General features: G+C 41.9%; 1 protein-coding gene across 1 annotated transcript in view; it reads left to right on the forward strand.

The window, feature by feature from the left end:
* Window positions 1-7,821, forward strand: part of TPCN2 (two pore segment channel 2) — a 28,841-nt gene extending 21,020 nt beyond the window's left edge. The window contains exons 20-25 of the mRNA XM_083431509.1: window positions 549-622; window positions 771-855; window positions 1,004-1,086; window positions 2,107-2,188; window positions 3,303-3,388; window positions 4,249-7,821. Of these exons, the coding sequence (XP_083287635.1) occupies window positions 549-622; window positions 771-855; window positions 1,004-1,086; window positions 2,107-2,188; window positions 3,303-3,388; window positions 4,249-4,327 (489 nt within the window). The 3' untranslated portion in view covers window positions 4,328-7,821. The remainder of the gene's footprint in view (window positions 1-548; window positions 623-770; window positions 856-1,003; window positions 1,087-2,106; window positions 2,189-3,302; window positions 3,389-4,248) is intronic.
* The last annotated feature ends 6,959 nt before the right edge of the window (window positions 7,822-14,780 follow it).

A 14,780-nucleotide genomic window follows, 5' to 3' on the forward strand; every position in this document is an offset into this window, starting at 1 on the left:
AAAGATTGACAGACGTGTGTTCATTTGTTTTCAAATATATTAGAGAATTTACAAGTGTACACATTTTGTTTTTGTTGTACTAAATCATGTATATTATGCAATAAGAACTACAGTGCTATCTAGTATACTGGTCTTGTTGCTTGTGTTGTTTGTTGTGTTAAGTTTGCAACATAGGGGTTTGTTTTTTTGTATTAGAAAAGCAAGGCAGGCATTCAAAAAGGGCACATGATGCTTTCCTCTGAATAAGCCCAGAAGGCACATGAAGGAGCATGCACCAAGATCCTGGAGCGAGCCACCCATCCGTGTATGAATCTGCTCCTAGGGCTTGTATTTTGCTTCAGTGAGATTACTACAGAGCAGGTGCTTTGAGGTTTTGCTGTCTCCGCTTCTTTTCCAAACTGCTTATATTAAAATTCAAGAGTGAACAAAGATTAGCGTGCTCTGGAAAACGTTGAGCTTACCTATAAAATGACTGCTGTCTTGCCAGTGACTTTGCAATGGTAGCTTAGCAATAGAAAATAACTGATGCCCAATTCGTTCTTCTCCAGGTGGTTTTCTATGCATTTGCAATAGTAGGGATGGAGCTGTTTAGGGGTGCCATTACTCCCATGGGAAGTATCAGGTAAGTCTCACTTAAATGTGGCTTTAAGACAGAATTTGTTGTAATTTCCATGTGCAAATATAGCCAGCTGCAGAGCAGCATCTCATCTGGTCCTGCGATGCATTGTGCGCAATAATGAAACTACTTTACGCTTATTTTCTGTTTATAGCGGTGTCAATGCAACAAATGCCAGTTTGCAGTGCGGCACCTTTGAACAGCTGCAGTATTGGCCAAACAACTTTGATGACTTTGCGGTGAGTGTTTTCATTAGGGATTTCTTGTCATTTTCAACATTTACCCTACCAGTTTGAGACCTACCAGTTTCCTCTCTTTGCTGTTGCTTCTAAATCTCAAATTAGAATAATCTCCATTACTGCTCATTTTTTCATTCTTGTCCCTCAGGCATCCCTGGTGACTTTGTGGGATGTGATGGTTGTGAACAACTGGCAGGTTTTCTTGGATGCATATTCCAGATACTCATCTCCGTAAGTAATGGGCAGAAGCTGTACATTTGGCAGATGTCTCCAAAGCAAAAAAGATCTTTGCATTTTGGGGGGAAGAGGTTTGCTCTGCTTCTGCAGTATGGAGAGTGCCATGTGCTGCTGCTTCAGAAACTCAGCACGGAGAGATGCATTTTGTAGGCCCTTTGGAAATAACCCTAAAGCAACCAGCAGATAGTCCCTTTATCAGGACCAACCAAGCGAGTGAGGTTTCTTAAAGTTCTCTAGAACATTTTGTACTTTAAAAAATAAATACTTTTATGGATGGTAAATGAAACAAATAAGAACAGCAGAATGAGACAAATCGTACTGTTGGTGGGCGGGCGAGTGGGGTGGGAGAAAGAGGCACATATCAGGGCATGATAGGAAAGCTCTAAAATCTGCAGTCTTAAGAAACAGTGTAGGATAACCCCCTAATGGAGATCAGGCTGCATCCAGAGTTATGGGGACCATGCTTATTATTTCATTTTTTGAAAATGTGTAAGCTAGGAGACCTATCCCCAGTAGAACACATGGATCCCTTGTGAAGTCCAGAGCATAAATAAAGAGAAAAGGGATAGTCTTACAGGTGACCATTCTGCTAGACAAAAAAGAACTCAAATCTGCTCCATGTCACTTACCAGGGCTAGTCTGTATGTTTTGAAGCTCATGTCTGTTCACACAGGCATACATATTGGAAGAAAGAATTCTTGGAATGCTGTGTTTCATCTTTCATGACTGGGGAGAGCTGGGATTGGAATATGCCCTGATTGTGGAACTTGCAATGCAGTGTTTTTTTGAATGACCTCCTCTGAAGGTCTGCCAGTATGTGTGGGCTGCCTGTCCACCTGCATGATCAGCACACATTGGGTTGAATCTAGAGTTGATCATGCCTGACTAACTTAAATCCCATTTATTTCAGTGGGCTTAGCCTAAGTATCATTAAGTCTGGATCCAACCCATTCATTTGGAATAATAGGTGCTATTTGATTATCTTTAAATATATGTATCTGTTTCCCTCCCTAGATGGTCAAAATTATACTTTGTCTCCTGGTGGCTAATTTCCTCTGTCATCTGGGTCAATCTGTTCATTGCTTTGCTTCTGGAGGTAATGCCGATGGGCTTAATTATCTCAAGAGAATTCACTTTTTGTTCTTCTTGAAGTAGCAAACCCTCTGATGGATAAATGGAATAGGCAAGCTATGCTATCGTACAGGCAGTATTTGGAACACAATGTTGTCAGTATGTGGATGATGCCCAGCTCTTTCTCTCCATTCCATCTGAATCAGAAAGGGCTGTTCAGTTGCTGAACTGGTGTCCGAAGGCAGCAACAGGCTGGGTGAGGGTCAGCAAACTGAAAATGGAGCCTGACAAGAAGGAGGCCCTGTTGGTCCTTAGGGCTCAGGTCCAGGCACAGGGCTGGCAGCTTGTTCTGGACAGGGTAGCAGATCACCTGAGAAAGCAGTTATGTAGCTTGGTGCTGCTCCTCAATTCTAAGCAGTTGTTGGAGGCAAGGAATGTCACATATACCCAGATAAAGCTGATTTACTGGCTGTGGTTATTCCTAGACCAAGAGGCCTCAGTGGGCCTCAGTGACCCATGTTCCTGGATGGATTACTGCCATTCCCTCTACATGGGACTACTATTGAAGATAGCCCGGAATCTGCAGTTAGTGCAGAACACTGCTGCCCACTTGCTGAATGATATGGCAAGAGATATACCACTGCTTTCCTCAGGGAACTGCATTGCCTGCACATGAACCACCAGGCCCAAAGTGTTAGAACCAGTGTACAAAGCCTTAAATGACTTGACACCCAAGTACAATGAAAACGTCTTTTTTATTTTGCTGATAGCCATTTAGACACATTTGTCTAGTCCTACAGTACCTCTCCCAAACAATATTTAGACTGATTTCAAAAGCCTTGTCTTTGCCTGGGCCACCTTACATCCTGAGACTTAGAGCGGGTTCAAATTGTCTGTCTTTTACTCAGCACAGAAAGGCTGCTGTGGTGATTAGGGGCACCACCAACTTCCATGAAATCTGGGAAAGCAGATTTCCACTGCTCCTGGTGAACCTCACTTTTATGAGGCATACAGCTAGGCTTCCATGAATGGTTGCTTCCATGAGTAGAGTCATGCTTGCCTGGTGGGTGTGGTGATGAGCACCTCTCAGAAAGACCACCTGAAATAGCCCTCTTCCCATTCTTTCTCTTGACTGGCAGAATTTTATCCATAAATGGGACCGTCTCTGCCATCGACCATCTCTCTCAGAAGTTGAATACCAGATGACAATGGAACTCATGTTCCGGTGAGTATGGAGTGCTTAATCTTATTTCCTGATTTAAAACACGTTTTAAGGAGTAGTTGAATGGCTGTTGACACTAGAATTTCCCTAAGGGCTACGAAATTTGTGTTCCACAAGTGATTGTTTCTTAACTCTATTAAAGATCAGAATATTCAATAGGGACCAACCTTATAGACACAGTATGGTCAAGACACAGTGTGGTACCAGATTTTAGAAAGATGTATTATTTTCCCTGATTGAAAGAGAGTGAATCCCCTTTTGATGTTGGATTCTTTTATATTCTCTGCAAGGGCATATGGGATAACTGTAAAACATTATGTGGGTGAACTATACCTTGAAGACCAACTTAGAAAGTGTGTGCCACCACAGAGGTTATTAATGTTCAAGCGACTGTAGAAGTTGCATCTAGAGTATGTAAAGGTAAAGGGAACCCTGACCATTAGGTCCAGTCGCGGACGACTCTGGGGCTCATCTCACACTATAGGCCAAGGGAGCAGGAGTACATCTTCCGGGTCATGTGGCCAGCATGACTAAGCTGCTTCTGGACTAAGCCGCTTCTGGAGAACCAGAGAAGCGCACAGAAACCCTGTTTACCTTCCCGCTGGAGCGGTACCTATTTATCTACTTGCAGTTTGATGTGCTTTCGAACTGCTAGGCTGGCAGGAGCAGGGACCAAGCAACGGGAGCTCACCCCGTTGCGGGGATTCGAACCGCCAACCTTTTGATCGGCAAGCCCTAGGCTCTGTGGTTTACACCACAGTGCCACCCGCATCCCTCATATCTAGAGTACATAAAGGTGTGCAAAATCTGCGCTGAGACATTAGCTCTGTTGACTTCTAATGGCTCCTGTTTTGTCCTTCTAGGGATGTTTTGGAAGAACCTACAGAAGAAGAGCTAATTGAAAAACTTCACCAGCACCCACATATGCATCTATGTAGATGACACAGGTGGAAGCAGCAGTTTCTCCTAGTCATGCCTGCATGCAGGTTTTGTAGCAGAAGGAAAGATATCGGGAATCTTTCTGAAAGAAGTACTCTATATCTTTGATTTTATTTTTGAATGGTGCCTGTAGTACATGGTCTTTAAAGGTTTGTTTTAAACGGTTCATTTAAAACATTATTTTTTTAAAAAAATCCTAATTTGACTTTATTTTAAGTTGACTTTTATAAGCTTATGGCACTGTCACATTCAAAATGCAGAACTTTAAAAATATGGGAAATAATGTGACAGAGCAATTAAGTCTTTTAAAGAAGGGAAATGCATTAATGACACTGCACTTTAGAATGGAAACTGTGGAAGATGTAGAACTACTATGCTGGCTTGCTGCTAGCATTTAAAAACATAAACTCTGTAAGTTGGACTTAACTTTTTCTGTTATTTTTGTGTGTGTGATATGCCACGGACAATGCCTTGATAACGGGGAAAGTTCTTGGAAAATAGCATCTTTTTTCTTTTAAAAAAGTAAATATTTAATGCAAAAGCGTGAGGATTGAAACAGGACGCCATTATCCTGGGAATTCTTTTCCAATATCACCTGCTCCAAAGTGGTAAATCTATGACTCTGTATATGCACATAAAAAACGCAATCTTCTCCAAAATTCTAGGTGCTGTAGTTTTCCCCTTAGAGAACTGCATTTCCTATCATCAATGAATGAACTATAGTGCCCAGAATTCTTTGAGAGGAAAATATGCTTTGAATGTGCTTTAACGGTAAAGTGTATGTGCAGCCTAGGTTAGAATGAAGAATAATGCAGTGCCAGTACAGCATCTTCATAGCAATTGGACTCAGTTGTACCTGTTGCTGGGTTTACACTGAAGCGGTTTGAGAACCGCAGACCTGCTCTCCCTATTTTAAATTCCCACACATGCCTTATTAAATGGATTGGCAGTTTCACAATAGTTGAGCGTGATGGATTGTGCCTCCTTGTTGTTGTTGATATACAGATATATATATTTATATGCCTTGTTGCAATAAGGGAGACATGTGCATTGAAGCAGGCTTCTGTGCACATACGCCATGTCTTGGTTTGGGAAACCTGTGGTCAAATTTGATGCTCACCAGATTTCTAGGAGGAGCCACCTCTTTCTTGCAGCATGGAGGAGAACACACAGCCTCATTTGCTTTCTTAGGCCGCTATCCGATCATGCGCAATGCCTTGTGGAACATGACTGCATCTGGATTAGGACCACTATGGTTTTTATATGGCAAGTAGAAGATGAGAGGGAGCACCCCTTTGCTCTTAGGGGTTTTGCTTCTACACATTCATAAAATTGTTAGACTGCCGAGTGCATGTTTCATTCCTAATTGTACTACCCTGCCATAGTTCTGGCTATTCCCATTAGCATCCTTTTGTTTCTCAGGGGTTTGGGTTTTTGCTAGAACATTACATATGGGATCTTGAGGTTGCATGGAGCTATAACTTCCATACATTGCCATGCTTACGAAGACTGGTGCTTAAAGCCATGTTTCAAGTGTAGACTCTGAAGTTATTGGCAGTGTGGAATAAAACTTCTAGACAGCCTTTGGTATTTGGACTATTGCGTTGCTGTTGAATCCCATTAGACAAAGGTGAAACCAACATCCATTTTATATTAGTAAAATGAGAATTTGAGGCTGTTGTGCCATCAAATTTTAAAAAACGAGAATTACAGTAGGAAAATCTCAGTGCTTTTAATTGTAGTAGTAGTCTAAATATTTTTCTTGGGCATTTAGACAATTTTTTGTGTGTGCAGGAATGAGCTGTGGTTCCATCACAGCATGTGTGCAATACCTTGGGATGCGAGTCCTTGAAAGAGTCCTAAAAATACAGTTTTAGAAGTAAAAGTAGTTCATTACACCATGATACAGACCGCAGATGTTATGGAGACTATCCCTGCCGGTTAAGGAGTTCTGTGTTATGACACATTGCTTCTGATATCCATTCCTGTGATTCATTTAGTCAGCAAGAGCTATTAAATAGCCCCTTTCTGTTATTTTCATCATATGGCACGCTCTGCCCCCTTTTCCCCATTCTCCTTGTGAACTTCATCTAGCAAGTAGATTCTAGATTCATAAGCAGTTCTAAACCAATAACCTCTTGGCCATTGCAATCCTGAATTTTTAATTTCTTTAAACTGTCTGCTGGGATCCTTTTTCCTCTTTAAACATGCTGTGCATAGCTTTGAGGGTTTAATAACTTGGAGGTCCAGTGCCAGACCCCTGAGAGGTGCCACCTGTCCCCAAACCACAACCTGGAGGGCGGGGGGGAAGTGTACAGAAAATTGAACAGGGACATCAGAATGTGTTGAGTAACCTGCCGCACAAATTAGGGAAACTGGCACACCACGTTCATTCCTCAGGAAGACAGTTCCAATCTTTGCAGTTGACAAGCAAATGGAATTGTAAAAAATAAGCAATGAGTAGTGATCCCTTTGTAGCAATTTCATATGTATGCGCCATTATACCAGCCCTGGGATTATTCCTGTCTTAGCATCAGTAGAACTCTTTAGGGCAACATACATGTTCAGTACAGTCATATGGTAGAATACTTCCAGCCAGGGTTGGATTTAGGTTTGATGAGGCCCTAAGCTACTGAAGGTAATGGGGGCCCATTATATGTCCAGCTGTCCTTTGTCAACAACAAATTTCCACTGTTTTTTGTTTTGAATATATGCTATATGGTAATTTATGGACCTAATAGGTATCTAAAGTCATTTGCACATAACAAATATATTTTATCAAAGTCTTTGATCCAGTACATCCAGTTTATTTTCCCTTTACATTTTTGGGGGAGGCTCCAAGAGAGTGGGACCCTAAGCTATAGCTTGTTTAGCTTATACGTAAATCTGGCACTGCTTCCATTACTGCACCACTTCAGACTGCACATAAAGGATTGCAGTTCTGAATGCTCCCCTCATACAAAAATAAAAGAAAAATATGCCTGTGTGTACAAGGCTAGCGCATTGGGAATAATGAACATACCATAACTGTCTCTGTGACATGCCAGATTAATTTACCTGGTTCTTCATTTATAATAAACTCATGGGAACTTTGGGACTGTATTTTATGTTCCTCCGTCTAATAACGGCTAGGGCATGTCTTAACTTAGTTTCACCTTTAGTTGTGAACAGTATGTCTCTGTAATTTTTCACCTTTTCAAATTACAAGTAAAATGAGCGTTTTTCTATACTCTTAACACCAGTTGGGGCTCCCAAAAAGTTCCTCTTATGCAACTTTCAATAAAATAGTGCCATTTGACCAGTACAATGTGTCCAATATATCAATGCAACATACCTTTTATTCATGCTCTGGGATCTTTTATAGAAAAACCACTAGGATTGTGTATTTTGTGATTTTTAAAAATGCATTAAAAATTAAGTGTGTCAATGCAAGTCCATTACTGAGAGCACAAAAATTTGAATGTAATTGTTAATATAGTAAAATATTTTTGAAACAACTGGAATCCTCCCATTTATTTTGTGTGTCTGCTTGTTTGAAAATTGGGCTGTCTGAAATCTTAAGCTGTCCTCTGGTTTTCTGAACATTTTAAGCATCTAGATTTTGGGGGGCAGTTTTGTCTGAGGTGGGTTACTGTCAACCTCTTATTCGTGCATTGTTTAGCTCAATTGGTGTTGCCATATTTTTGCTTAAATTCCTGCCTTATGAGTCGGATTACACAAGCGAGCAACACAGTAATATTTGCTCATTCATTTTTTTATCCCGTGTTTCCTCCATGGAAATCAGGGTACCATCTCTTCCCCTGCTTGCCAAATCAACTATATCCTTAAAACATCCTTTGAGGTAAGTTAGGCTGAGAGAGAGTCACTCAGTGAGTTTTATTGCTGATCAGGGAATGGAAGCAAGGCTTTCCCAGTGTGGTGAAGGGCATAGCTCACTGGCTGAGCTCCTGCGTTGCATCTGAAAGGTTCAAGGTTCAATACCTCTAGTCAGAGTTGAAAATGTGTGCTACCTGAAACCCTGGAAAGCCATAGTCAATGAGTACAGACAGTACTGAGCTAGATGGACCAATACGCTGACTTGGTATAAGGCAGCTTCCTGTGTCATAGTCTACACTCTCATTGGGCTCTCATTGAGGATTGACTTTGATAATGTCAGACCAGTGCAGTTATTTACTGTACAGTGGTACCTTGGGTTACAGACGCTTCAGGTTACAGACTCCGCTAACCCAGAAATAGTACCTCAGGTTAAGAACTTTGCTTCAGGATGACAACAGAAATTGTGCGGTGGTGGCGGGAGGCCCCATTAGCTAAAGTGGTACCTCAGGTTAAGAACAGTTTCAGGTTAAGAACGGACCTCCAGAACGAATTAAGTTCTTAACCCGAGGTACCACTGTATATCTAATGCACAGAAAACTACTCAACACAACAGAGTCCAACGAGGATGAGTGTTGTGTTACTTTTACCAGAAGGGAACTGATGAACTTACAAGAAATGACAGTTCAAGGCCTTGAAAAGATTCATGTTAATGTTAGATTTGCAGATAGCAAAACAAAATGTCATATTCAAAGAGAACCCCCTGCCTTTGTCAGCCATGTATACTTGGAAGTATGTCTCCTTTGTTGTAATGGGTACAATATTGCTGCCTAAGGAAACAAGATGATTTTATAGTTTTGTATGCAATCTGCATACAGGTGTTATAAGTCGTAGTCACAAAGTAGACCCATTGAAACAAATGAAGAAAAGCAGCAAGCCGGAGAGAGAGAGAGAGAGAGAGAGAGAGATGTTTGATTTCTGTTTGAATCCAAGGCTGTGGCTATGGGAGAAACAAGGCCTTCTGGGGTGTTAATGTTGTGAGCCCCTCCAGCGTAGACACTTCTCACCTTGTTTATTCAACATGATCCTGTCAGCATCTAGGGATCGATAGTCTCCCTCTCAGCCTTTGTGCTGCAGAGATTCATCAACCTCTGGCTCTGACGTAAATCAGCGTAAATCAGGCTTGCTGACTTGAGCACACTTTACTTAACAGAGTAAACTGCACAACAGAAGAGGCTTTAGTAGATACCTACTAAAACTACGGATTTATTTTACATAAATCAGAACAAAGAAATATGTCATCTTTCCTTGCCATCTCGGAGAGAGACTAAAAACAAAAGCAATACACAGAGCGGAAGTTCCGCTCACGGGACCCAGCAGTCTGTGCTGGAATGTAAACAGACATGTGACATGTAACAATCCCACATATCTGCAACAAAAAGTGGAATGGAATCTCCCAACAGATCCATCCTCATGCCCTGTAGAAAAAGCTTGAAAATCATTATCAATTTTTACCATAATCTCCCCATCTACTTATGCTGGTCTATGACCGTAATCAAGATTTGATTTGATTTGACTCCTCATCTACTCAGAAACAAGGGTCATTAAGCTCAGTTATGCTGACTCCAAAGTAAATGTGCATAGGTATCTTCTTGTACCAGCACTGCTCTTTTCACTGTCTATCTACCCCATTGTCATCTGGTAGAACAGAACAAGTTCAACCATGGGGATAGAATCTAGAGCAAAAGATGACATCTCCAACCTGTGTGTATGTCAGGCTGACATGCCAGTGGTGTGTAGTGTTTCTGCATTTTCTGTTTTTCTTATTATACCAAAGGTCCCAATTCATAGCAGGCATCCATGCATTTCCCAGATGACTCCACATCTGAAATTGACTGCAAGACAGATATCTGTAATTCTGCAAAAGTAGGCCTGTTAATCACAATTTCCATTTTCTCTTTCATCATCTTGGACTCCCAACTACTAGAAAATAGGAAACTAGTGAACCAGCAATCAGGTATGGCCAAAGAAAGGAACCTAGGAATGTTATTTATTTATTTAAATATTTATTTATATCCTGCCTTTTCCCCTGACAGGGACTCATGGCGGCTTACAGCTAAAACAGAAACGGCTAGAAAACATATGGGGGATGATGACAATCTTATTCATGAAACCTTAAGAGGCTAGCGTCAGCTGAAAGTTGGAATAAGAAAGAAAGGAAATATGTTAAATTGTTACAGTCTAGAAGACAGACAAGTTGACTTCCTAAAAGAGACATATTTTGTCTAGTGAAAGAATAAACAAGTGGAATCGCCCCCTCTTTTTTCCTTTGTCAGCGTGGAAGCTTGGCTAGATGGCCGTTCTCTTTCTGGTCCTGAAATGTACGTGAGAACCGTAGTGCAGGATTGGGTCCTGGCAGCTTAGGTTGCATTTCTATCCAGCAGAGGAGTGTGGTTTTGTTCCACGGAGATTTGTGATGCAAATCTGTAACACTATAGTGTTGAACTGCCACGGCCTTGGGTCATGTCAATATGGTGGTAGCTCTTTACAATAAAGATCTCATTGAGGTGAGCAGGAGAGCCTGTCTAACCTGTATTATTTTACTCAGTTACATCTCCTTTCTGCATTTTGGGTTGAACCGGTTCCAGCCCTAATGTGCTGCTGAGCTGTTGCCAGTGCGCTTTTTATTAAGCAATGGTCTTAGAAAGTAAAACCCGAGTCTTTAATGTGGCCTCTCCTACCTGTTTTAATACTGGTGAGAATAATCTTATATTTCACCAAACCTATGTGTATTTAGTTTCTGGCTTCCTGGATAATTGAGGGTTCCTATTAAAAAGGCCTGAACAATCCTTGCTATAGAAAAACGGCTCTAAAGACCTTCTCTGTTTGGAATTAAAGGTGAAGGTGTTAAACCCAGACAATAAAACTCAGATCAAAGTAGCCAACAGAAGGAGGCCACAAGAAGAGCAGATTGTCCTTTCGACTCCATCACATCACAGAAGGTGCCACCTCTCTCTTTTCGTAATTGAATTTCATGAAAGAGGCAAAGCCATTCTTTCGAAACGTAATTCAATCGGGCCGCTGGCTGGATCGACAAGGAGAGCACCTGCTTTGTTTGCTTTAGATTTTGGGCTGCAGACCCTCCTGGCCTGATGGGGGTTGGCTAATCCACAAGCCCAGCTTGCGGGGGCAGCAACAACACCTGTTGCCCAAGTGTGCTGTTAACCCAGTTCATATTAGGCAGGTTTTGGATTCTGTAACTATGCTGTGAAGGACGTTCATCCTTCCAGCTGTGTCAGTTGCAGCAGAGTTGAATAGCACAAAACCATAAATATTGATAATGGCTTTTTTTTTGTATGGCCATAAACTTGCTCACATGGGGGGGAAATAGAAGGGGGGGGGGGGTCGAATCCATGACATTGTGATTAAGAGTCTCATGCTCTATCGACTGAGCTATCGCAGCTGACAATCGAATACAACCCTTATTAGTTCAGATCCTGCCATGCATTTGACCCGGGTCAGCAAAATGATAGTTGAGGACTGCCTGCAAGAAAACAGAACAGATATTTTAAAACGCACACACAGTGGCCCATCCCCACATTATTATTACTTCATTGATAGGCTCATCTCTAATACAAAGACTGCTGGTGGAAATCCTTTTTGCTTCCATAAATGCTTCTGTTGGTCTGTCATTTATGCAATTGTCACTGTCCCTATTCAGTGTATTTCAAGCATGATAGCTGCTCTGTAGGGCACAGCTTTATCTATGAGAACTTCTCGACTACAGCTACTGAGGTTTGGGTGATTCAATACCAGGCAAATGTTCTTAGCTTGGCTGGAGAAAGCCTGAATATTTTATCAGACTCATTTCTTTATCAATAGTTATTGGATACAATTCCTACCTCATTGCTAAATATGGAAAGTGGAATCCCCCATTCAGAGCAAACCAACTAATTCAAACATCCTGATCTATTATGCGGACTGGAATACAGTTATTCTTCAGGTTGTGTCATGTAGTTCTCAGCTCAAAGAAATGTATAGGGAAATGCATGGCTTAGGAGGAAATTATACAAGAATGTGTATTATTGGTCAAGTTTAGGGGAAGTGAGTACATAAAAATGCAAATTTTCTGCAATTTTTTTTAAAGGGATGAAATCGATAATGACTGGACACATCCAAAGCTAACACGAACTGGAAAGAGACTTATTCATTTATTCCCTAACCCAACATAGGTCCCACCAAGAAGGAAGTGCCTCTATAGGCCATATACATATGCTGCAATGCAGGGGAAGTATAGAAATACGGTAACTCAGAATGTGGTAATGGGTAAAGAATTCAGCTTCCTGAGAGTCAAAGTTTTCATTTTAAATAAGAAGCAGGCACCTATCTTTTAAAGGCACGTTTAAAGATATGGCTGATGCTTTCTGAAATCTCAAAAGCTGTGCACCCATCTTTTCTAACTATTCTCCAGTCTCCTGAAGACACAGATGAACTGCCTTCCTTTGCAGACCAGCAGATTTATTTATTTTATATAAAATGTCAATTCCACCCTTCTGGTACTTGCACACTGTTGTGCAAGTCTGCTAAAGCAAAAACAACAAAACATATTGTGGCAAACAAATTTATTGCAGCAGATTTGAGTCCATTTTGTTAAATGCATAAAGTGTTATGTCGGCTGGCAGATAGATATATTCACATACTTATCCCCCCCCATTTCATTGTCATTTAGTACCCCCCTGCAGCCTCTCTCACACACACTGCTGTATCCCTGATGTGTATATATAGCCAAGCAAAGATAATACTTCCTGCATCTGATGAAGTGAAGTTCAGTCCATGGAAGCTTATGTGACAATAAATCTGCCGAGGCTTTTAATCTGCTGAAACTCTCGGCACAAAAATAAATCTTTATGCTTATATCCTGCAGAGTCATCCTGTTTGAGCAGGGACTTCTGCTTGTTCAGTTGAACTTCCTCTCTTTTCCTCTCCCCATGCACTCCCCCAATCTCTTCTGGGGGAGGAGAAGGAGGAGAAATTTGATTGTGCAAGCACAAGTCTTTGCATGAATGGGACAACAACTTGATGGCTCATGCTCACGGTAGCTGCCTTTTGCTCCTTGTTCTGTTTCGATGCTGGGGCAGTTTGTTGATCTTGCATGCCATAAGGATTACATGAAGAAGGCTTCTGAATGCCGGCATGCAAGGCTTCAGGCTTACATTGGTGTTGGAGGAAGGAAGGCCTTAGACCTGTGTTTTTCAAACATTTTGAAGTGGGACTCGCCACGAAACTCACTCACCTCTCCACACGTTGGATGCCATTTATTTTATCTTTCCGACATTCATTTCACACCCAAATTAGCATGAATGTGGTTTCTAGGGGCACTCACTCATCCGAGGAACTGACCAGACCCAGAACTGCTTAGCATCCACAAAGTGGTGGCCTCATGAGCTTTGAGATCACACCCTGGAATCTGGCATGCATGGAGGGCGCCACTTATGTGACAACCCACTTATCAGGCAACAGGGGAAAAGTACCCATTTGTTTCACCCCAATGCCTGATAAGGGGGATGGACACAAAGGGTTCCCTTTTTCAAACAGATAGAAAAGGGGCTCCTTTCCTCCCCCGTCTCTTGCATACCAGGCAGGAAGGGAAGGATCTGGTCCCCTTTTCCAAATCTTTTTACAGAGGATGTCCAGTGAATGCGCTGACTCTAGTCTGCTTGACATCCTCTGTAAAAAGTTTTGAAGAAAGAGAAAGAGACTCTCTGGCCACCTTCCTGCCCCTTGGCCCATCCCTTCTCACTCCCCAGGGCAGTGGCAGAAATCTGCGGAGCATCTTCTTCTCTTTCTTCTACGTTTTACAGAAGTGGATGAGCTGGCCCAATAGTGTCTGTGCCTCTGGGAAAATGATGGCAGCCACAACTGTATAGACCCCCGGAGCAAGGCGCTTGCTCTGTAAAAAGGAAAATAAAGGAAAGATGTTGTGGCGACTGCTGCCCTTGGGGTCCTGTAGTTTGGGGTCCTCTGGACTGCAGGGCCCCAGACCAAGGTCTCACAAACTGGCCCTTGTGGTGCCACTGCAAGGAACAGGGTAAGGTGGAAATACTGTGGTTTATTTAACTCCACCCATTGGTTCAACTCAATTGAACCAGGGAATATCTTGGCTCAGACCTCACTCTCTTAACTACCACCTTTATTCTGGTTTTAAGGTCAGGTACTTCATATCTAGGGAAGAACATCATATGTCTAGATTTGTAGGCCTGAGGCTCTGCTGAGTTAGGTTTCTGGAAGCCAGAGTTTTCCCTGCCATTTGCTTTGTACTTTGCCGCATGGGGTTATTATTTTTCCCTCTGTTTTGAATGGTTGCCATAATGTTACTGTGCAAATACAATTATCAGAAAGCGCTCCGTGTTACAGAAGATACCCTGAATATTTCCTTAGGGTCACCTAGTTCATATTATTTATCGCCAATCATATGACACAGCAGGTGCTGCCTTCCTGTAGTCCAAAAGTGCCACTGCAGTGAAAGGGTCACATGCAGTTTGGGAGATGTCGCCTTAAAGTTGGTTCTGTCTTTAGCCAAGATTCTGCGGAATGCCAGTATGTTGTTGGCACAGACAGATCCCTAATTACTATCTCTTTTAAA

Source organism: Podarcis tiliguerta, assembly GCF_965153285.1.
Source record: "Podarcis tiliguerta genome assembly, chromosome: 1".
Classification (NCBI taxonomy): Eukaryota; Metazoa; Chordata; class Lepidosauria; order Squamata; family Lacertidae; genus Podarcis; species Podarcis tiliguerta.